Source organism: Ascaphus truei, chromosome 1 (assembly GCF_040206685.1).
Source record: "Ascaphus truei isolate aAscTru1 chromosome 1, aAscTru1.hap1, whole genome shotgun sequence".
Lineage (NCBI taxonomy): Eukaryota > Metazoa > Chordata > Amphibia > Anura > Ascaphidae > Ascaphus > Ascaphus truei.
This window is the reverse complement of record NC_134483.1, coordinates 182,016,640-182,039,416: the sequence shown is the minus strand read 5'-3', so window position 1 is coordinate 182,039,416 and position 22,777 is coordinate 182,016,640. Positions and strand designations below refer to the sequence as shown.

The 22,777-nt window shown below is 41.3% G+C and overlaps 1 protein-coding gene across 6 annotated transcripts in view; it reads right to left on the bottom strand.

Moving 5' to 3' along the window:
• NTRK2 (neurotrophic receptor tyrosine kinase 2) overlaps nt 1–22,777 on the bottom strand; it is a 290,024-nt gene that overhangs the window by 133,363 nt on the left and 133,884 nt on the right. Inside the window, exon 13 of one of the 6 annotated variants that reach the window (XM_075598975.1) lies at nt 2,834–3,248. The exons of the other annotated variants lie outside the window; for them this stretch is intronic. Coding sequence (XP_075455090.1) covers nt 3,211–3,248 — 38 coding nt within the window. The 3' untranslated portion in view covers nt 2,834–3,210. Of the gene's footprint in view, nt 1–2,833; nt 3,249–22,777 lie in introns of those variants that run through there. 6 annotated transcript variants of the gene reach the window in all.

Here is a 22,777-nt window from a genome sequence, read left to right as displayed (position 1 = left end):
AACATGGTTCCCTATAGGCTTAAGCTTGCTGCATGGTCACAGCTTTGAGCACAGCCAGGGTTAAGGTGCATACCCAGAAAACCACCCACAGACAGCTGTTTCGACCTTGATGGGTCTCATCAGTGTGGGGTTGATTTTACTGGGAATGCAAGAGAGGCTATGGGATAGGCTAAACCATAATACTGAGTTAAGTTATGGTGAGTAAAAAAAGTGACAAAAACCCTCCACAGGAAAGCAAATATGCAAATATAGCTGTATGCTCATCTGCATGTCTTAGGCAGGTCTGCAACCCCGCCTTTCCCCATTATCACCCAGCATACAGCACTTCCACTGCAGCAAGGGATTCTGGGAAATGACATGCAAATGAGCAATAATAAATATTACACTCTATCTATCTATCTATCTATCTATCTATCTATCTATCTATCTATCTATCTATCTATCTATCTATAGTTAATGTATTGGTTAGAGTATTTGTAGGTAATGATACAGTTTTTTTTCTTGTATTAGCTTCCCTGGGACATTTACCTTTTTGAGTGCCAGTGTTTGTGGACCTTTTTGGGAAATCAATATGATTGCTATTCAAGCCTCACACCTACGAATCAATAGGAAGTTGCAGTGTCATCCGACCATTACATTACAGCTTCCTGTTTGACAACAGGCAGCAGCTATCTTTGCTTTTACCCCCACGTAAGCTTGTAAATATCTGGGAACCAGTGTCCCCAGGGCTAGAAATAGCACAGTTAAGCTCTGATTCTGTAAAAAAAAAAAAAAGTTAATTGTAACAATAGGGGGGATTTCTGTCTTAACATGCGTTGATATAAAGTAATAATGGGTGTTACTGTCTTTGACATGGATAACAGAACAAAAAAAAATAACAATTACCACCTCTAAATATAATTGCCAGTCTCTATTGTCTTCTTCTTAAAGATGCAGTCTCACATAGTCAGTCAGATGAATTTGTTAGAGGCCACTGAAAGGGTAATTGTTTGTCAATCAACTGTTTTCGTTACCCTTATCCCAACCTGTCCTTAGTGAGCCAAAAATGTTAGGGGAGGTGGGAAGGGGAGACTCTGGCTGACCACACAGTGACATCAGACAAAAGGGAACAGTCAGAGAAAAACAAACCCTTCCCAAGTCTTCAGACATAAAATGAAAATACGTATAGGTGTTAGATTTGGTTAAAAAAGTATCAATTACCTAAATGGGACCTTTGGAATTAGTTCACTTGGGTCCTAGGAGGGACTGCCCCTTTAAGCCCTCCACACACCAACACGGAAGCTCCTCCCTCTAAAAGGGCTCTCATGTTGGTTGTTACTGTGAGTTAAAGGCTGAAGGGGTCAAGTGAAATGGAGGCAACTGGGCCACATGAAGTAGTATTTTCTCTAAGAAGCAATAACTTTGGGAAGACTGAAAGTGTATAGAGATACTCAGTATCATAACATACAGAAAGCTTCATTTTCAATAGGGTTCATATTAAAACACTTTACCCAAATGTTATATATATATATTTTATTATAGATTATTTTACGTTTTCTTTTATGATGAAGAACTAGGTTGTGAATAATGGTTAGACATAATACAGAAATTAATATGGCAAAATCCTGTTGTTAATCTTCAACTCAGTTGCATCATTCATTGGATTGTTAAACTCTGCAGTTAAATGTGCAGCCCCATTTTTAATGGGTGTTTTAAAGTGTGTTGAACATTTAAGTCTAAAAGTCTGAGAGAAGCACAATAACAAATATCATGTTTATTTTGTTAGGTTCCAATTCAGTATCTGTATTGTTCATAATCAGGATCCTACAGTAGCACAGATTTGATGAGTTCAAAGTATGGATAGAATTTCAAAGGATGATAATTTATCGTCGTTAAATTCTCTTAGACCTACAGTGTAGATTTTTATAACAGCATTTTAGATGTATTTTTCCCTTCTAGTTACTGTAACTGTGAATGGTTCTAATAAGTCCCACTCACTGCAAAGCAAAACCTTATTTTTTAATATTTACGTTTGCATCCTGTTCTGTATACACCATCATATTGTTAATTATTCTCCTAACGTGACCTAACATGTGAAATTCTACTAGGTCAATTTCAGCCTTCTGATTTTGCCAATGGAATAGGTAGACATGTATTGAAGGAATATATAGGAAGCATCTTTTATTCTGACTTTCAAGCATTGGAAGCCTCACATTGAGAGTTATAGAAATAAGGCAGGATGGTCACAAAGACTCACAATAAAATAGGCATGACATTTATTCCATAAAACTGACAGTGTAAATAACGCTGTTAAACAGAAAGTAAGTAATGTGTGTAAACTAATAAATGGAACCAACACAGACAAAGGATCGAGAGACTGGCATGTCAGTTAAGTGAGATGAATATCTACTTGGTAAGGCTGTGTGAAAGTAAGGGGTGCTGTGCAATTACCTTAAGTTTTCCTCTTTAAAAAAGTATTTGGAAGATGGTAATCTCTCTACATTGATAGATAAGGAAGTTTGAGTGCATACGGAAAATCTGTAGTTAGATTGTTATTCTTTCATTACACTTGTAAAAGATCAGTGGTTCTATTCTACTTCATGAAAAGAAAACATTTGACAGATTTGTGATATTCCATACGGCTTTTAAACTGTCAGTGTTTAGGAATAAGCGGCAGACCTTTAAATGCTATAATCCATAGCTGACTGAGTTGTTCCTCTTAGAAAAAGGAGTTTAAAAGCAAAATATACAGTTCAAAAATCTTTAGAAAATCTATTAGAAAATATGTTGTATTTTTATGGAATATATGATTATTAAGGGACTGCTAATGCCCTAATTGCATCAGGAAAAATGCTGTAAGTATAAAGATTTTTATTAAAACACATTACAGTAATAAATAATTTCTCTCAAAATACATAACCAGTTCATAAAATGTTAGTGTTATCTAAAAATATTAAAAATATTCCAGGTTTTATTCTAGTAAATGACACTTTATTTTCACTCAAGGTACAATGTGGGGTTAGTCTCAAAATAGGTAAGTTATGTACACGAACTGTACACTAATAGTTTACCACACACGACCTCAGGTCAAGAAAGAGTTGTCCGGGACAGGTTATATTTGACAAATATAAGGACCCAGTGTCATCCAGTCCCAGGATGTGTGTACTAGGTCTGTGAACTACTGCTCCAAGAAAGCAAAAGAGACCCTCTCTGTCACTCTGCTTATTTCCCCTACCCATCCAGGGGCACCGTATGAAACAAAACAAAACCTAAAAGAAACACAAAATAACAGATGAGAAGGCATGCTTAAAAAAATGCAAAACAAATCAATACATGAAAGCAATTAGAAAGAAAGAGGAAAAAAAACAAAAAGCAAATGGGAAGATTGACAGAAATGGAAAACATTTTTCAAATCATGACAAGAAAATAATGTTGAATAAAATAACATAAATGCTTCATTTGGAGTCAAACATTTTCCAATGGATAAACGTATGCATAAGTGACAGAGAAAAGTACCTGGCTGCACAATGTACAGTAGACACAAAATAACCATAAGAAAGTGGAGCCCAAATGAGTTGCCAGAGAAAGCAATTAAAGGTTGACGATAATGATAATGATAATAATAATAATAATAATTATTAAAAAAGACAATAATAATAAAGACAATAATGACAATAATTAAAGATGGGCCCGAATCGTACTTCGAAATCTGAACTTCAGATTCGGGCGTGTTCCATTCGAACTTCGAACAAGAAAGGTTCATCCATGAATTCCTCTTTTATTTTTATTTATTTTGATCAAATTGTCAAACATTTGGGAAAAAAATGGAAAGTTCAAACTTAGAAATTTTTTTAGATTTAAAATAAATAATAATAAAAAAAAAATATATATATATATAAGTATTTTTAGAACCACAAAACCAGTGAAAGTGTCCCTTAGAAGTGTGAAAAAGAGAGAGAGAGGGAGAGAGGGGGAGGGAGAGAGGGGGAGGGAGAGAGGGGCAGGGAGAGAGGGGGAGAGAGTGTGAACAAACCTGAACACTTGAGATATCTTGAAAATAGAAAATTAGAATTTTCCAGGAATGTCAGGAGTTTTTCACGATTGTTCCCCATTGGTGAGTTATACTAACAGATTCCCTCTAGCCTATTTCAGGGTTTGGATGGGATTAAGCACAATAAACTAAATTACAATGCGCATTGACTTAATGCAGGGCAAGTCACTTGCAAACTGTGCCGCAATGATTTCGCCAATAAAAAAGGACTAGTTTTGCAAACTCGGGCGAAAACATTACACATCTCTAGCGCCCCCACTTAATAATATCAATAATGATAACAATGATAATACCAATAATAATGCGTTGGATTTGACTTGGTGTCTACAGAACTGCCCAGCAATGGCCCCATTTTGGACAAAAATCCAGAGCAAGCGATCTGTACATTTTAACTTTGCTTTTGACTTGTCTATTTCAACCGAACTTTTTTGGAAATTCCCCAAATGTTTTCGAAAGATTCGAGAGAAACTTAAGGCGAAGCGAATGTAGATACGTTTGCACATCTCTATTCTTGGCACAAAGAGAACAGCAAATGTTTTCATTTTTAATTGCATCTGGTACAGTATATGCAAGAAACCTGCATATCAACTTTCTTACATTTCACACAGATTATACATCAGAAAATGGTTTTGCCCACTGAGAGTCACAGGTTTTGACAGGTCCCAGTGAATTACTACGTCAAGTAACTCCTCCTATTAATCTCCCGAAACATGTTCAGTAATGCACAAGACGCTAAGCACTACAAAAAGTACTTTGAAACATTGACACATCTTAACAAAGCATTTGTTTACCATCAAATGACAATTAAAAGTAGTTTTTAACCTGAATTCGTAGACCCCCAAAGGGGATTTTCCATTGATCTCTATATACATTAAGTGAACTTAAATTTTAACCTGTTTTAACTCCTATGTCAATTAATGATTTCGTAAATCCTTGATAAAAATGTTACTTTTATAACATAACATCTCTGTTGTGCAATACATTCCCAGCCCATCATGCAATAAAAGTGTTCATGATAGCAATACATATAACCATTATTTTCTTCCATGGAAACATATATGTTCTGGCATCTATTGTATCAAATCAAAATAGCCATACAACATTTAGGCCCTTATTGCTTATGCTGTGACCTGCTTCCCCGTGCTGGAGAAGATATTAGTCCCTATTCCATTAAAGCAGTAGTCATTTCAGCTCTTTCAACATTTTTCAAAATAGGTTTGAAGCAGAGGTCTCTGGAGCTGAGACACATTGATTTCAGTTCTGATGGACTCTCTGCTTTTCGAGATATTTACCTCAATATGGGGTGTCGGTATCGCTCTTAAGAGCCCATGGCTGGGTACACAATATGGCAGTTTATACGCCCGGCGTCATGCAGGCCAATGCTGTGATGTCATCCCTTGTGTCTTCCTATTGGACCACGTGACCGGGACATATAAACAGCAGAGAGGATACCGGCACTCCCTATGGAAGAAAAGTATTTCAGGAAGAGGAGGATCCCAGGGCTGAAATTAATGTGGTTCAACTCCGGGGACCCCTTGTTTCAAACCTTTTTAAAAATGTTTTGTTTAAAAGAGCGACGAGGACTGCTGCTTTAATGGAGTCTATTTCTTCTGCAGCACTAGGAAGTGCATTTACACACCGTGCTGAATAATGGGCCCCAGTGCATTACTCTCAGTAGTGAGTTTTTTTTGTTATTGTTGAATAGAATTTACATGTACCCGTATGTTACAGTATGTGTGTTGAATTTGTTTAAGTGGGCTGATTCTTTCCTTAAAAAAGGTACACATTAAACTGCACTTTAGTCGTTATGTTATGGCATTTAGGCCAACATTTACAGTACTAAGCACTGCTATGCCATAAAACCGCGTCCAATGCCAGAAGACACCTTGAAGGAGCCGTAAAGTGTCCTATGGCGCCATTATATTTTAGGCCTCAATGTCCTAACGGCGATAAGAATTGAAGATATTTGTATAAACAGTGTTAAAAAGGGACACCCAGCCCTAGAGAACTATAAACTAAAAAGGTGTGATATAATGATGTCTCTACATCGCAGCGATGGCAACATTACACTTATTTTTCTGCCTTTATTTGTGACAAATGTAGCAAATTTGTTAACCACGTTCATTTTTACATCTGAGGCAGGTAATTAGCTAGAAAGTTAATGCCACCTCAGACCTTATGTTGTTTTTACTCAAAGGGACATACAGATGTAGTGCAGCTAGCTTCCACTGGAAAACAATAGTAGCAATCATGGCATGAAAAAGCTTCCTATTGTTTCAAAATAAAGAGAGAATTAGGGAGGGGGAGAGAGACTGAGGGAGGGGGGAAATGAGGGAGGGGGAGAATTAGGGAGGGGAGAATGAAGGGAGGGGGAGAAGGAGGGAGGGGGAGAAGGAGAGAGGGGGGAGAATGAGAGAGGGCGACAGAGAATTAGGAAGGGGGAGAGAGAGTGAGGAGGGAGGGGGAGAGAGAGTGAGGGAAGGGGGAGAATGAGGGATGGGGGAAAGAATGAGGGAGGGGAGAGAGAGTGACAGAGAGAGAGAGAGAGAGAGAGAGAGAGAGGAGAGAGGAGAGAGAGAGAGAGAGAGAGAATGGGGGGGAGAGAGAGAGAGAATGGGGGGAGAGAGAGAGAGAATGGGGGGGGGGGAGAGAGAGAGAATGGGGGGGGAGAGAGAGAAAGAATGGGGGGGGGAGAGAGAATGGGGGGGAGAGAGAGAGAATGGGGGGGGAGAGAGAGAGAGAATGGGGGGGAGAGAGTGATCGGGAGAGAGGGGAGAGAAATGAGGGAGAGATGGGGGGAGTGTATGAATGTTAGAAAAATGTATTAGCTATAACATTTACATTTTTAAATTAGATAGAAAAAAAATCTGAAAGTTAATTGTGTGTTTGTGGGGTGGGGGGGGGGGGAGGAAGGGAAGCAAGGCTGAAGTTTTGCCTAGGTCGCCAAAATACACCTTGCACCGGCCCTGCATCTTGTGAAAATCTGAGGAAACCAACCGATATCCAAATTATACATACATGTTATACTGTATATGAACTTTTAAAACCCTCATGCTGCAGGATCTTTTTCTGAGCTGTGCTCCAATCTCCGAAAAAAGTGCACCCTTTAACAAATCGATATGTGGGCTTGGCGTCTTATGAAAGATAACATTTGCAATTTGTATAACATGGGTATCGGTCAGATCAAGGGGCATTACAAGGTACAAAGAGTAGGATTTCTGCAGGAGTGTTAACAATACACATTTGCAACAAAAAAAAAAAGTTAAATACCGATTCAAGAAACATTTTAGAAAAGCAGACAAGAATAGAGACTTTAGCAGAATGAGGGAAAACAGGAGAAATGAGAGAAGCATTTACAAAATGAAACATTGTGACAGTGAAAAAGCAACAGGTGTACACAGGAAACCTGACAGGGGGGAGGGGGGCGGTGCAAATCTCTAATCTTGGGCCCGGGAAAGCTGTCACTGGCCCTGGGTGTACAGTATGGTGGAGGTGTAGTCAACCCCCCCTGCTGAAATGAATCCATCACAACTCACGGTAAGGCTGAGTCCCCGCTGGCACTGAGCGCGCTCATGCTTGGAGAGCGCTCCAAGCATGAGCTCTGGGTTGACCTGCTTGTACGCGTGCTCGCAGGGGGGGGGGGGGGCATTGCGGGTAGTTGAGCACGCGGGTAAGTATAGATTTTTTGTTTACCTGAGCGCGTGTGCCCACGCACCGAGCGCCGCGCGCACTGTGTGAGCGGGGACTTACATATATCTATATATGTAAGTAACCGCCGCAAGCGCCGCCCGTTCAGCCCGCTCAGCGCCAGCGGGGACTCAGTCTAAGAGTTAACACTAAATAGCATTACATTGTATATATGAGCGGCCTCTCAGCATGCTCAAGTTGATTACATAATACCCCGACCACTTCCTGTACCTACAAAATGAATGTCATTGAAAGGCTTTAACAAATTAGATCTACTTGGATTTCTAATTAACAATGTATTAGCCATTCAAATATATCAAGCAATATTACAATCCTAAACCCCATTTTTAGTAGATAGGTAGAAGTTGTGTTTTCTATTACAAAGGTTACTAGGTTCTGCAAGAGAGGCAAGCAATGCATTTGCATTGAAAAAGCTTGTTTTTGTTATGTGTGATGCTATAGACTTTGAAGCAGGACCAATGGAAATAAACATGAAAATAAGATTCCGAAAATCAATCCTAATATGCTTGCTAACAATATCTATTCTGCAAGCCAGGGTCATACGCAAGATGATTTAGCCCAGATAGTGTCAACTCGGCCCTCTTTTCCAAGCACGACAAGGTCTGTTTCTTTTCTTTACTTTATTTGTGGGAAGCAGGTGAAAAAACAGTCACTTGTGTAGAGATGTAGATGTAGGGATAATGTCTCTCTGTGTGTGCTTGGTAGTTAACGGCAGGTGAAAAGATAATCCTACCATACAGGAGTTTACAGCAGTGCTCACTCATCCAGAGGTAATGGTGGAAAGGGAAGTGAGGGGCAAGGGTCACACTAAAATGGAGTGAGACTGCACTACTGTCAGCAAAAAGACAGGGGAGAAAATGGGAAAGTCCATTTACTGGAGGACTGGAGATGTTGCCAGAGCAACCAGGGGTGTGACAGACTGGAAGGAAAAAAGGCTACATAATGTATCCATTCCATCTGCACTGGGAGTGAACTGCAAGGAAAGTGACATCCTAGTGCAGCTAGCAGGCAGAACTGCCAAGGGAAAGGGGGGCTGAAACAGAAAAGGCAGACAGGGGTATTTCTGTTCCATGACAATATCCTATAATGGTTACTTAGCAGAAAGTCATTTTATTTGCATTTAGGTATTATCCAATGTGCAAAAATGTAATAAAGAAAATGCATTATCAATATGGCGTATAGGTCAGAATGATAAAAAGTGTCAGGGCAGAAGAAGAAAAAAGCAGAGCCTCAGATTTTTCTATATTTTATGCAGAGGCTCTTTTAACCATGTTATATTCACAGTCTTAAGTATGACGGAAGGGATTGAAAATAAATCACAGTGAGTCTTTGTTCCAAACCAATATCATTTTAGGAAGAATTCAATGATTTTTATTTATTTGACATGTCTAGTTAAACCTGCTTCATCTGACTACCTCAAGGCACTGTTGCATCTATGAATCTCAAATACTTCACCATGTGCACGTCTTAGGTGAGCGTTCTTTGAAGGGTGGATACAAAATTCCTTGACTCTTAAACAATCAATGCAGCTTATTATGATAAGCCAACAAAAACAAAAATGTCTTAGCTAATCAAAGTGGATATAAATCGCATTCCAGACCAACTGTTTATGTTTCAAGTTCAGAACTGTCAAGCTCCTGTGCAGTCAATCTCAGGGAGAAGAGAAGGTTTACAATATCATGGTGTTCTGAGGCTGGAAAATACATTAGCAGTGTCTTTAATGTGTGATGTGTTGCAGGGCTACCTTGTAGTAATGGAGTTACAGTAGCACACCAATAGAAACCTATACTTTATTACTGTGCCTCCTGGATGAGATATGCAAAGTCTGCACAGCACTTCACTGCGATCTGCGGTCTGTGGGGAGATGCAGGAGATTGCGGGGGGGGGGGCGTGGCGGGGTTTTGCAGGAGCGTGGCCATGACCTCACGCGGCTGGTTCGCCCTCTTCCCTCATTGGCTGAACCGCCAGTGGGAACGTGGCCACCTCTCCGTCGCAAGTTGTAAAGATAGTTTTCCTGTCTTTGCAAAAATTGGTAGTAGAGTGGGCGGTGCGGTGCTTGTTCATGCAGCTGTAGAAGGTACTGGGGACGCAGCCTTAGAACTTAAATAAATGACCACTTGGGCAAAATATCTGCTTTCTGTCCAGAAGAAGGAGTCACATCTTGGTGACTAAAAAAATGCACATGGAAATTTTTCATTGCTGTAAAACGGCTATTTCATTAACCTCAAACTTCTTTTATGCTGTATAGAGTAAACAGCAGTCATTAGAAATCCAGCTCAAAAAATTGTACAAAGAGAACAAACTAAAGCTTGATAAAGGACCAGGAGGTCCGAAACGTCGCTCTATTTTTTTATGTTCCTGTTATTTTGAATAAATATATATTTTCTATCTCCAGTGAGTGCTGCAGGTCTGTTCTCCCCCTCTCCCCCCCTCTCGTCCCTCTCTTCCTCTCTCCCTCCCTCCCTCTCCCTCTCTCCCTCTCCCTCTCTCCCTCTCCCTCTCTCTCTCCATATAATATATACAGTATATCTTAATATATAAAATCGAAAGGTTAGTGCTATCTGCGGTGAATCTGATTGGTCCTCAGCATCTGGCCAATCAGATTGGTGGGTCTGACGTCACCCAACTGCCACTCTCTTCCCCCTCGGCCACACACACACACACACACACACACACACACACACACACACACACACACACACACACACACACACACACACACACACACACACACACACACAAACTCTCCCATGCACACTCACACACACACTCCTCTCCCCCCCCCATCAAACTCTCCTCTCCCCCCCCCATCACACTCACCTCCCTCCCCGGCGCTCACTTCCCTCCCTCCCCGGCGCTCACTTCCCTCCCCGGCAGGGGGACAGTGGGCAGGCAACCTGCAGCTGCCTCGCGGCGCCGAGTGCCTAAGATGGCGGCGCCCGGAAGGACTCCCTCGCGGCACCAAGTGCCTAAGATGGCGGCGCCCGGAAGGTCTCCCTCGCGGCGCCGAGTGCCTAAGATGGCGTCACCCGGAAGGACCCCCTTCCTCCTGCAGCTGCCTCGCGGCGGCGACGCTAGGAGGTGGGAAACGGAGAGGTGACATATCTGTGTGTGTGTCACTGTGTGTGTGTGTCACTGTGTGTGTGTGTCACTGTGTGTGTGTGTGTGTGTGTGTGTGTGTGTGTATGTGTGTGTGTGTGTGTGTGTGTGTGTGTGTGTGTGTGTGTGTGTGTGTGTGTGTGTGTGTGTGTGTGTGTGTGTGTGTGTGTGTGTGTGTGTGTGTGTGTGTGTGTGTGTGACAGTGTGTGTGTGTGTGTGACAGTGTGTGTGTGTGTGTGTGTGTGTGTGTGTGTGTGTGTGTGTGTGTGTGTGTGTGTGTGTGTGTGACACTGTGTGTGTGTGTGACACTGTATGGTGAGGACCGGAGCTGCGCATGGGGGGGGGAGGAGCGGAGAGAGAGGGGGGAGCGGAGAAACATACAGGGGGAGTGGAGAGGAGGGACCCGGAAATATTAAGCAACCCCCCTCCTGTCCATTGTCCCCCCCCTCCTGTCCACTGTCCCCCCCTCCTGTCCACTGCCCCCCCCTCCTGTCCACAGTCCCCCCTCCTGTTCACTGCCCCCCCACCCCCTCCTGTCCACTGTCCCCCCACCCCCTCCTGTCCACTGTCCCCCCACCCCCTCCTGTCCACTGTCCCCCCACCCCCTCCTGCCCACTGTCCCCCCACCCCCTCCTGTCCACTGTCCCCCCCCTCCTGTCCACTGTCCCCCCTCTCCTGTCCACTGTTTCCGCCCCTCCTGTCCACTGTGCCCCCCCTCCTGTCTACTGTGTCCCACCCCTCCTGTCCACTGTGTCCCCCCCCTCCTGTCCACTGTGTCCCCCCCCCTGTCCACTGTGCCCCCCCCTCCTGTCCAATGTGTCCCCCCCTCCTGTCCACTGTGTCCCCCCCTCCTGTCCACTGTGTCCCCCCCTCCTGTCCACTGTGTCCCCCCCCTCCTGTCCACTGCATCCCCCCCTCCTGTCCACTGTCCCGTCCCCCCCTCCTGTCCACTGTTTCTCCCCCCCCCCTCCTAGCGGGAAATTTAACTCATGGCAACGCCGGGTCTCTCAGCTAGTATATATATATATATATATATATATATATATATATATATATATATATATATATATACATATATATAATATGGTACTTTGGTGTTCTATGGATTTAATAAATCCACATTTTTAATTTCATTCTTATCGGAGCTTGTATTTGGTATATTTGACATACACTCACCCTCCTCTGTGCAGCTCTCTATTACCCAAAGATGGCGTTACTTCAATGGAGACCCTGAAAAGGTGTTTAATGAAAGCAAAAAAAGAGAAATCATACCTAACTGTGGTCTTACACTTATCCAGACCCTGTAAAATACCTATTTCAGGGTCTGGATAGGAGTAATGGCACCTTTAGCTATGACCTATCTAACGTAATGTTAAATCCCTGCGTTAACTAGAATGGAGCTCTATGCGTATGCGTTGTTAGAGGGAAAACTTTGTTTGCATATCATTAGATTGTAAGCTCCTCGGAGCAGGGACTCCTCTTCCTTAATGTTACTTTTATGCCTGAAGCACTTATTCCCATGACCTGTTATTGATATAATTTGTTATTTATATGATTGCCGCATATTACTACTGTGAAGCGCTATGTACATTAATGGCGCTATATAAATAAAGACATACATTACAATTAGCACTAACGTCCATTATAGTAACAGGAGGGCTCGTTATGGCTGAAAAGAGCACTTAACGCATCTGTAAAGATCACCATTAGCTGAAGTTAAGTTCTTGTTAAGTAATTAACAGATCTCTGTGGATCTGCCCCATAATGCTTGTTATTATTAATTGGAAAAGTTCTAACGAGCTATTGTGCAAACTCATTATTGTCAACATATCTGACTTATTACTAAAGCAGGAATAACGTCACAAAGGTATTATTCTGTGTCATGCAGCTGCAATACTTTTTTGTTATTGTGTTAATGAATGATGATACGGAGTTAGCACCCTCCAATAATTCAAGAATGTGACTGGTTTTTAAGATACATGTGTATACTTACGAATTATAAAGGAATCAGTTACAAGGGTCAAATGTTGTGATTTAGAAACGGGCATCTTTCAACATTTCTTAATTAGTTAAACAAAGCTGAGGTTAGTCACAGGTATCTCAAGAAATAATTTAAAAAGGATTAATGTCAGTCATGTTATCAAAATAACACAATACCATTGCTGGTTCACAGTAATTGGAATAGTTATTTATAACCTGTGAAACCAAATCTGTCTACAATTTGTTTTTAAATGAAGCAGGTCATTCTGGGAAGTAAGTTTAATCCTTTTGCTTTCAGACAATAGAACTTGCTTTGATTTTAATTTGCAAATGTTCATAGCTCTCACAATAATTCAAGCCTAACAAGGTAGACAAGAGATTTTTGCTCTGTCATTGAGACAACTTAACCCCTTTACTGTCTGAGGGACCTTTAATATTTAGTAATGCACTGCAGGATTATTTGGCAGCAACCACGTTAGACTATTACAAACGCAGAAAAAAAAATTACAATTACAATGAGGCTAAACAATGTTGATGTGAAAATATAAATATCTGAAGAAAATGAAATAAACCTGTAATGCAATTTATTAAAGGCTTCTCCGTCAACAGGCTTTCATATTTAGCAAAGACTGACATATTTTAACCGAAGCTGTTCCAAGCCCAGTTACAAATGGAAAGGGGGATGTTAGTGAAGCAAATGTACATAAAAACATTTGCTAAATCAAAAGTAAGAGTTTATGGTCTCTGGAAGAGACGCAGGACAGCTTTGTCCAGTTCTGGAGTGCTGCTATGACATGGACAACCACGGCTAAAGAAGCTGAAGAAGTAAATGCAAACAGCGACATGGAAACAGATGTCGATGACAGGAAAGAGTTGCGGGTTCACATGGCTTGTACAGCATACAGGAGAAGCAATGGAAGTATGAGAAAGCAAGTAAGAAGTATAAGGCTATTGACTAATCTACCATGAAATGTCAACGAACAACAATGTGTCGGAAGAGTGGAAATGAGCGAGTAGCTAGGGTCGATTGGGTCAATTATCTCCTGGTCACAGTAACATGCTCTGTTGATAATGTATTGGTTTACATCATACACTCTAGAAGCTGGACGCAACAAAATAGGGAAGGCAATAGTGTAGGAGACAGTGAATTATGGCAATGATGTACTAATGACAATTTGTCAAGGTGAGCTTGTCACCATTGGAAACCCCCTAAATGGCCACATTGGAGAAGATTGTATGGGAACGGGAAAATACATGGTTGCCACAGATGTGGTGGAAAGAATGAAGGTTAGCAAATCCTTCAGGTGGCAGAGGCACATGACCTCACCATTGTCAACACCTTTTTTCAAGAAGACTAATCATAAAATCACAGCAACCATCTAAGGCTGATTGACTACTTCCATATTACACGTGATTAGTTGAAGAACTTCTGCAACTGCTAGGTCACCCGTAAGAGAACTTGATGATGCAAGATCGACCAGTCATTGATCTCAAGATGGAAGGGATAAAATTGCTAAGGCAAGAGCCAAAGGTGAACAATGAAGGTGGTTAAGTCAGTGTCATTGGTTCAGAAAGTGATGAATGCCATTAGATAGAACAGTGTGTAATTAAACATGGTGCTAAGCAGGAATTGCCATCCTCAAGGCAATCCTCAAGGGACAACATAGAGGATACAATAAGCTGAAGGGGAAGATGCATAAAATGGTTGTATTACCAGCAATTATCTATGGCTGCAATTGCTGAGCGACCTTAAAGAAATATGAACAGAAGCTCAATATGACAGTGCTCTTATCACCATACTGTATAGCACCTTGCGCCATGTGGGACACATTCCACCTTCTAAGCACCTTGGAGTGCCTCTTGAAAGGAAGCTTTTGCTCATTTTGTTGCCGTTGGTCGGGCGAATGAGTGCATTTTTTCACACTGAAACTCATTTAAAAAAACGGTGCCGTTTTTTTTAGACATATATAACATTATGTCATAAGATACTTCTGGCACTTTTACTTCAATTTTTTTTTTTTCAAATCTAGCCTTTTGGAAAATTTGTTGAATAGCACAGCTGTATAGCCATACACGTATATCACTTTGACTGAGGCTCTCTAATGAAAATACAGTACTTTCATCAATCTTAAGATTTTAAGATACTGTAGTGTAGGTGTGACATTATTTTAGGAAACTGAGTAGACATTACTATACTGTCACCAATGCCTCCCACCAATTTTTTTTTATACCATAACCACATCTATGCAAATACAGTATGCTAACCTGTAAGTTACAGGTTTACAAAAAACAATCCCCACCACCTATGCAAGAATGTACTTAGACACAGATAAAGTAGACTACTGCCCAGATCCACAGAGCTCTGCTACGTGAGTTAACGTGATGCTTTCAGCTGGAAAGGGCTTTGGGTTAAGTATAATGGATGTCAGTGCTAAAAAGTTGCAAAAGAGGTGTTCATCCTAACAATGCCTATCTAGAAAGATCTGTTAAAGTTAATGCAGGAATTAAACAGGACATTAGTTAAGTCATATCTAAAGGTCACGTTTCTTTTATCCAGTCCCTGAAATATGGGCTTTGCTGGAGAGGAGAGAGGATAGGAAGAGAGAGAGAGAGAGCAAGAGAGAGTAGCCATATTGGTCCTAGAGAAGAGCAAGATGGTTGCTGGTTGTGATAACATTTAGTGGACCAACCAGGGTTGGCTGGGAGTTTGGCGAGGCTCAGTGCGGGGGAGAACGTGGGGCCTTTTACTTCTCTAGGATCTCCTCCTGCTCCTTATTTCCTGCATCGCCTCCATGTGAAGTCGCATTTTCATAGTGATGCGTCATCATGTGATGTTGTGGCGTCATGTCATGACAATGCATCATCATGTGATGTCACATTATCATGGAAAAAAAGTTGTCAGAAACAGAAGATGCCGGAGATGAGGAGCTGAAGGAGATGCTGGAGCTTACAGAGGCCCCATACTCTCCCCCGGCAATCAGGTGGGGAAGAGTACAGGGCCTCTGTAAGCGCGGAGCTCGGTGCAGTTGCACAAATGGTACCACCATCAAGCCCTGGGACCAACATTACAGTTCTTCATAGATAATACAGTTTACAGTACACTTGAAAAAGAAACCAATGAGCTTTCAAAAGCCATGTACAGTATATTTTCATCAAATTTTGGCCTGCTAAAAAGGACTGTATCACTTCCTAGTACAAATCAGTGTGTTTATCTCCCTCTCCCCTCTCCAGCACAACCTATATTTCAGGGTCTGGATGGGAGTAATGCCACCTTTAGGTAAGTCAGGCTTAACACTATGTTATTGGCTAACACAAAGTTATAGTAACTTAACATGTCATTAAGCTTGTGCTAATGAGATATAAAACAGACGTTGTTTTTGTTCATGTAACTCCTCTTAGATTTCAGTATTTGTACACCATAGTTAGACCCACCAGTCAAGACACACACTCATATATATATATATATATTAGCAAGTGCTTTATGGTTGGGGCAACCCTTACTCTTAGAGAAAAAACAAGACTTATATGTCGATATACAGTGTATATATATATATATATATATATATATACATACATAATGCATAATAAATGAGGACTCTGCGCTATTGTCTCTTATAATCGCTGTGTCCAGTGTAGCAAAAAAATAGACGACTAGTAATGCCGGCACGGCGTTAGAGCACTTATTTTATGATGGTCATTGTAGGCCTGTTAAGGGTGATGCATTTGTGAGGTATGTGTGTAATACACAAAAGTTACTGGATAGTTGTGGGAAAAGGCCTCCTGAATGTCTGTAATCCTCTTGCACTTTGACAGCCCGGCAAGTATCAGGATTTTTCTTCCTCTCTCTTTCTCGGGGAAAAGAGAATGTGTTTCTGCTGCTGTCTCTCACTCTCTTTGTCTTTGGCTAGCAGTCTCATACAATGTTGCTCTGTCACCTCTGTGAGTGTCAGGTTGTCTCTTAAGTCCCTCTCACTGTCTCTTTCTCTCCCCCTCTCAGAATGGCAGTTGGACTTTCTCTGTGTCTTTCAAACTGACAGGCTGCTTCAACATTCCATCTTGTCTTCCTGCCATCCAATTCCATATCTCCTGCTATGTGTTGCCAGGCAGACCAGGTTCCGACTGTGAGGAATCCGCTCCTGGGTTTTGGCTGGAACTCATCCTTGCATAGCTGTGGAGTTTCCAGACAACCCCTCCTTGCTGCTGCAATCAAGAACCACCTGTTCTGGACTCACTCTGCAGTCTCTTTCATGCTGCTTGTATGCAGCTCTGTCCCTATTGGCTGCCCATGCTATTTAGGGTTAGCCCTTCCCCCCAGGAAGTGGCTAAGCATAATCAAAGTCTGTTTGGATGTAATGGTGTTTGCTACAAGCACGACTGTCTGGCCTATCTGTTCCTGTGTGAAGCACTGGTTCCCCAGTGCTAGGCTTCTAGTTCCTGTGGCCTGCTGCATATTTCCCTTGAAGAGGCCTTCATGCTGTCCTACCCCTGTCCTCCTTACAGGGGCCCTTTTCCTATGCTGAAGCTGCTCCACTGAATTCCTGCTTTCCTTGCTGTAGCGTCCTGCTGAAGATTTCCCGATGACGACCCTAACTTGTGACCGCAACCATCGCTCCTATGCCCCTGCCTTGACCCCAGCCTGGATAACGTTAACGCTGCTTTCTCCTACCCTGAACCGGCTAGGTCTGACCACGGAATCTGCACTCCGGACCTGACTCCGTGGCCTAAGGTCAGTGCATATACATCCCCACCTAAGCCCCGCGGTCCGGTACCAGTTTGTGGCAAGCACGATCGTTACACCGACATCTTGAAAAAGTATTTTTTACTATTGCACTTGCTCGCCCCTCCCCCACAATATGGAGAGTATCCTTTTGTCAGTTGGATCAGCGGCTGGGCTATTGCTTAGAAGTTCTTCACAACTCTTCTATAGTACCCAGATAAACTCAGGAATTATCTTCGTTCAGATAATAGACTTGTCTTTGACCAAGATGCGATAGCCTCCAACTTTGAGGAGTCTGTGAAAATTCCCTTGTCGGAGACAATATGCCCCATGTAGGTAGCAGAGGTTGTGCAGAACTTGCATTTATCCAGGGACATCTTAATTCCATATTCACTCAATCGTTCCAATACCTTCATCAGGTATGTCTAATCTTCTAAAGCTTTTCCAAAGACAATAATGTCATCTATGTACACTAATATCTTTAGTAGGTTCACTCCTCCACCCCCCCACTCGTTCCATCAGTCTCTGGAAAGTAGCCAGAGCTCTCAAAACTTCATGGGGCATGCATACGAACTGATAGAACCCAATGGGCAGATGAAAGCTATCTTCTCCTTATCCAGGCTGTTCATGGGGATTTGATAGTACACACTCCTAAGGTCAAGGACTGAACACCACTTGCTTCCTGTGAGGCAGTCCAATGCATCTTCAATTCTGGGCATAGTGTACTGATCAAGAGTGGTTCAGTTGCTTTTATCCAGGGTACAGTAATAAATAAACATCCATACTGCACCACTTTTTTTTCTGGCCACCACAATCGGGGACACGTAAGGACTCCTTGACTCTGAGATTATTCCTGTAGTCAGCAATTCTTGCAGATGGCGTCTTATGGCGTCTTATGTCTTCAATGTGGAACCTTTCTCTAAATGGCAGGGAATTGTGTAGACGTATTTTGTGATTCACTCCCGTCGCACACCCCACATCCCAGTCATGGGTCGATAACACTTCAGGACTTCTGGCCATGCTTTCCCTCAGACGCTGTTTTCCCTTTTCAGGAGAGGACTATCCCCAAACAAACATATCAGGGACAATTTTTTTAGTCTATTTTTTTCCCGATGAGTCCTGTATATAACTTCAGCACTGTATAGGTTGGCTACCACAGTATCATCCCATCCGATTCTCCCCTGTTGCTCAAACTGAACATCTCCCCTCAGTATCTCCTCTACTCACATCAAAGCCATATATTTTTCCACTCCTTCCAGTGTCTCCCCTTCGAAGTCTGATCCGACTCGTATTTCTGGTTGAACAGGAAACGGGGGGCACTGGAGGTTAGTGGACCACAGAGAGATAAAACAGATTACAAATAATAATGAGCACCTAAGTATGCTGTTAAATATCAATTTATTAAAGTAACCGTAACCACTTTTGCCCCACGTGTGTGTGAACTAGTGATTTGTGGGAGTGCTGTAGCATGCCAGTGTGAATTCCTCTAAGGATCTACATCACATGTACAGTAGAACACTTGTTCACATTTGTATTACATTCAGCGCAGGCAAAGGCTAAGCAAACAAACAACTTTTTGGTGCTCTGTATCTACAGTAGCTACATCTTTCTTTATCTGTATACAGTACATATTCCCTATAATCCTGAGATCAACACACAGACTCCATCAAGGCTATACTGAGTATAAGCAATGGTGATTCAGTCAATTAGCTGTTAGGATCACTAATTGATCTAGAAGTTCATAAAACTAAGAAGAGGTCAGACAAAATTACATATTCTGTGTTCAGAATACCCCATACAAATTATCTTGGCATACAATGAATTAGAATCATGTATTAAAGCCCAACCTGTCAACTCAGCATTTTATAGATGAAGAAATTAATTTGATTTGAACAGAGCTGTCCCATTGTAATTACTTTAACTCTACCTATGCTGAAACAGCTTGCAACTCATTAACAAGCACTGTATTGCAGGACACGTATGCGGTTAATTTATTTTGAATGTGATCATGTTATTGCACATACATTAGTATAAAGGTAAACCTCACTTGTGTTTGTGCTGTTCAAAATGTGTAGCATGTTTCTAAAGGAGAGTTATTACTCTGGGGTCTCCTAGTTCAGTCTTCAATAGCCATTTCCTTTCAGAGGGCATTACTGCTGCAGATGCTTGTTCTGCAGTTGATGTACTTGTTCTGCTTTCTATTGATTAGTACAAACCAAGGACATAAAAAAAAAACTGTACTGAAACAATGTCCTCCCCCCAGAACTCGGCTGTGTGCAGGTTTGGCACAGTTCATAATGCAGAGGGAAAATAGGTGGTAAATCACAAGAGGATGAGCTGATTCCCTGCAGATGTCGCAGTGCCATACAATTCCCATCTGAGATGGACCACTAACACGCCACTATGTGAGCTTTTTGTTGTGTTTGGTCATTAAAATAATGAGCATTTTGCTAGTGTAATAGTCTGTAAAGCAATCTGACTCAGGTTACCTGGCGCATCAGAAGATGTCCGAAGGTTCTTTGAACTTGACTTACTGTTTGTCATTTAATCTCCTTCTTTTTGTCGACAGTGTGGTTAATGCTTTATAATTTGAAACACAAAGGCATGGTACACTCACCAATGCAAAGTTCAATTCTCCATCCCTAAATGCAAACCGTGCAAAAGTGGGAGCTTGTTATGTAACGCATCACTTGCGTGCTATACTGCATTTAAAATCATACAGCATAAATGGTTACAAATGTTCCAGTCGTGTTCTTTATCTCAAACAGAATGCAGAGCAAATAAACAGGAGCACAAACTATGCAAGAAACAAGAATAGTTGAAGACATATTGTGTGTGCCCTGTTTCACGATAATAAGGTGAGACAGGAAAAGAATAATAGTATAAACAGTGTTCCTTTATTATATATGAAATAATAATGTCATCACGTTAAGGCGCATATTCACCAAAGCGTGCTAAGCTTTAGCATGGCCTAACTGCCATTCAAATGCATGAATATAACTAATTAATTATCATTCACATAATTGTAAAAGCCCCCCCCCCCATGTAATTATCGGATATCACCGACAATAAAAGCAAGTCACATAAGATGGGACTGAAATAATCATACAGTATTACAGTAGTATGTTTAGAAGGTTACATTAGAGGTTGGAACCTTTAAAATAGCCAGACCAGCACAAGTACTTTATGTTAAATCACTTTTTGAAAGTATATCCTGCCTGTGTCTGTAGGCATTGTAACCTGGTTTGAAGTGGGTTATATTGCCTTATCTCTCTCTCTCTTATCGTTGTCTGCTTTCCGACTTTTCCCTCAATCACCGAGGAGACATTGAAACTGTAAATCTTATTACTCGATCAGACTTAAAAAAAAACTATGGGTTTAAAACTTGATTTAACCTTTTAAACCTATCACAGACATACGTTCACCATGGTGGTACTTGGAATTACACCTCTAAGTGATTTAACACGGTCACCTTAGTTCGGGGGGGACAACTCCTATCCTAAAGGGCTACCAACGGGTCAAATTTTCAGGATATCCCTGCTGGATATGGACCCACTGTGGTCTTCCTCCCTCCTAATAGAGGTAAATGAGAATTTTAATCCTAATAGAGGTATATTAGTATTTTATCTGGTAGTGTTAGGCCTTGCGAACAGGTGTCTGCCTTGACGTGGCTCGCAAGCTTACAACGCTTTGGCCAAAGGGTTAAACTAAATGACCCTATTTCAAGAGAATATATGAGTATTTTACTGTGTATTTCTGTCATGTTGGATGTAGCATTGGGCTTCTCTGTCGTCTGTTCTATACATATGCCACGCTCAATAGCACTCCATTTTGACACATATACATATATATATATATATATATATATATATATATATATATATATATATATATATATATATATATATATATTGTCTGGGCTCAGGGGTTCCCAAAAAGAGCTTGCTTGGGTTCTGTGTTTTGTTAACCCATTCTCAGCTGTTCCAGCTGGTGGAGGTTAGTGGCTCCTCCTTCCCAGGTTTTAAGCCCGCCCCTCCCCACTTCCCTAGTTTGCAGGTCCTTTCATTCTGCTGGATATAGACCCACTGTGGTCTTTCTCCCTCCTAATAGAGGTAAATGAGAATTTTAATCCTAATAGAGGTATATTAGTATTTTATCTGGTAGTGTTAAGCCTTGCGAACAGGTGTCTGCCTTGATGTGGCTGGCAAGCTTACAACGCTTTGGCCAAAGGGTTAAACGAAATGACCCTATTTCAAGAGAATATATAAGTATTTTACTGTGTATTTCTGTCATGTTGGATGTAGCATTGGGCTTCTCTGTCGTCTGTTGTATCCCTGCTTCAGCACAGGTGGTGTAGTCTTCAATTGAGCCACCTGTGCTGAAGCTGGGATAACCTGAAAGTCTGACCTGTTGGTGACAGTTGAGCTTGAGTTGGCCTCCCCTGCATAAGTGAATGCATTTTCATTATAACCGTATGTCTCTTTATAGTCTGAAAAGTGCACTTGTATAACTGGCAAATGCATAGAAAAATTTACTCAAACATAATCAGCAGCAACTTTCCTAACTCACATTTCATATGTACGAGTGGAAAACAAAATGACATGGATCATTTTTGATAGTAAAAAAAAATTCTGCTCAGTGCCAGCCCATTTCTTTTCAACACGTTCTAACAAGTGCAAATACGATCATGTCAAAATAGATGAGCAGATGAAAACCACGTAAGAATTCCTTACTGAATATGGTTTTGTAGGAACAAAAAAAATAAATAAAAACATCTTCTCCCTTTACTGCAGCATTAGGAAGTACACATAAAAAACATGTATAAAAGTAAAGGTATGTTTTTTGTGGCCAATGGTTAGGAGGTTGAAAAATATATTACTGTAGTTTATTTTAATTTTTTTAAATAAAACATCCAATATGTGGGCCATGTTGGAGGATTTAAATTGCTGTTTTGCTGCTAAAGTGACCCCAGGAGAAACATTTGGCGTCTACTTCTATGAGTGACAATATACTGATGTTTATTGTGCTGATTTTGTGTTGATTTAGTTAGTAATTTGGTAAGTGTCCCAGGGAGGAGTTAAACAATTATTTTAGAATACAAAAGCCCATCAATTTATTGCTGATTCTTTACCCTATATGACGCTCCTCTGCCAACGCTGAGTTTGTTTTTGTTTTTTAACACATGATGACTTGATTACCAAGTTTCATACATTTCATAACTTGATATGCAGATGCAGGCATTG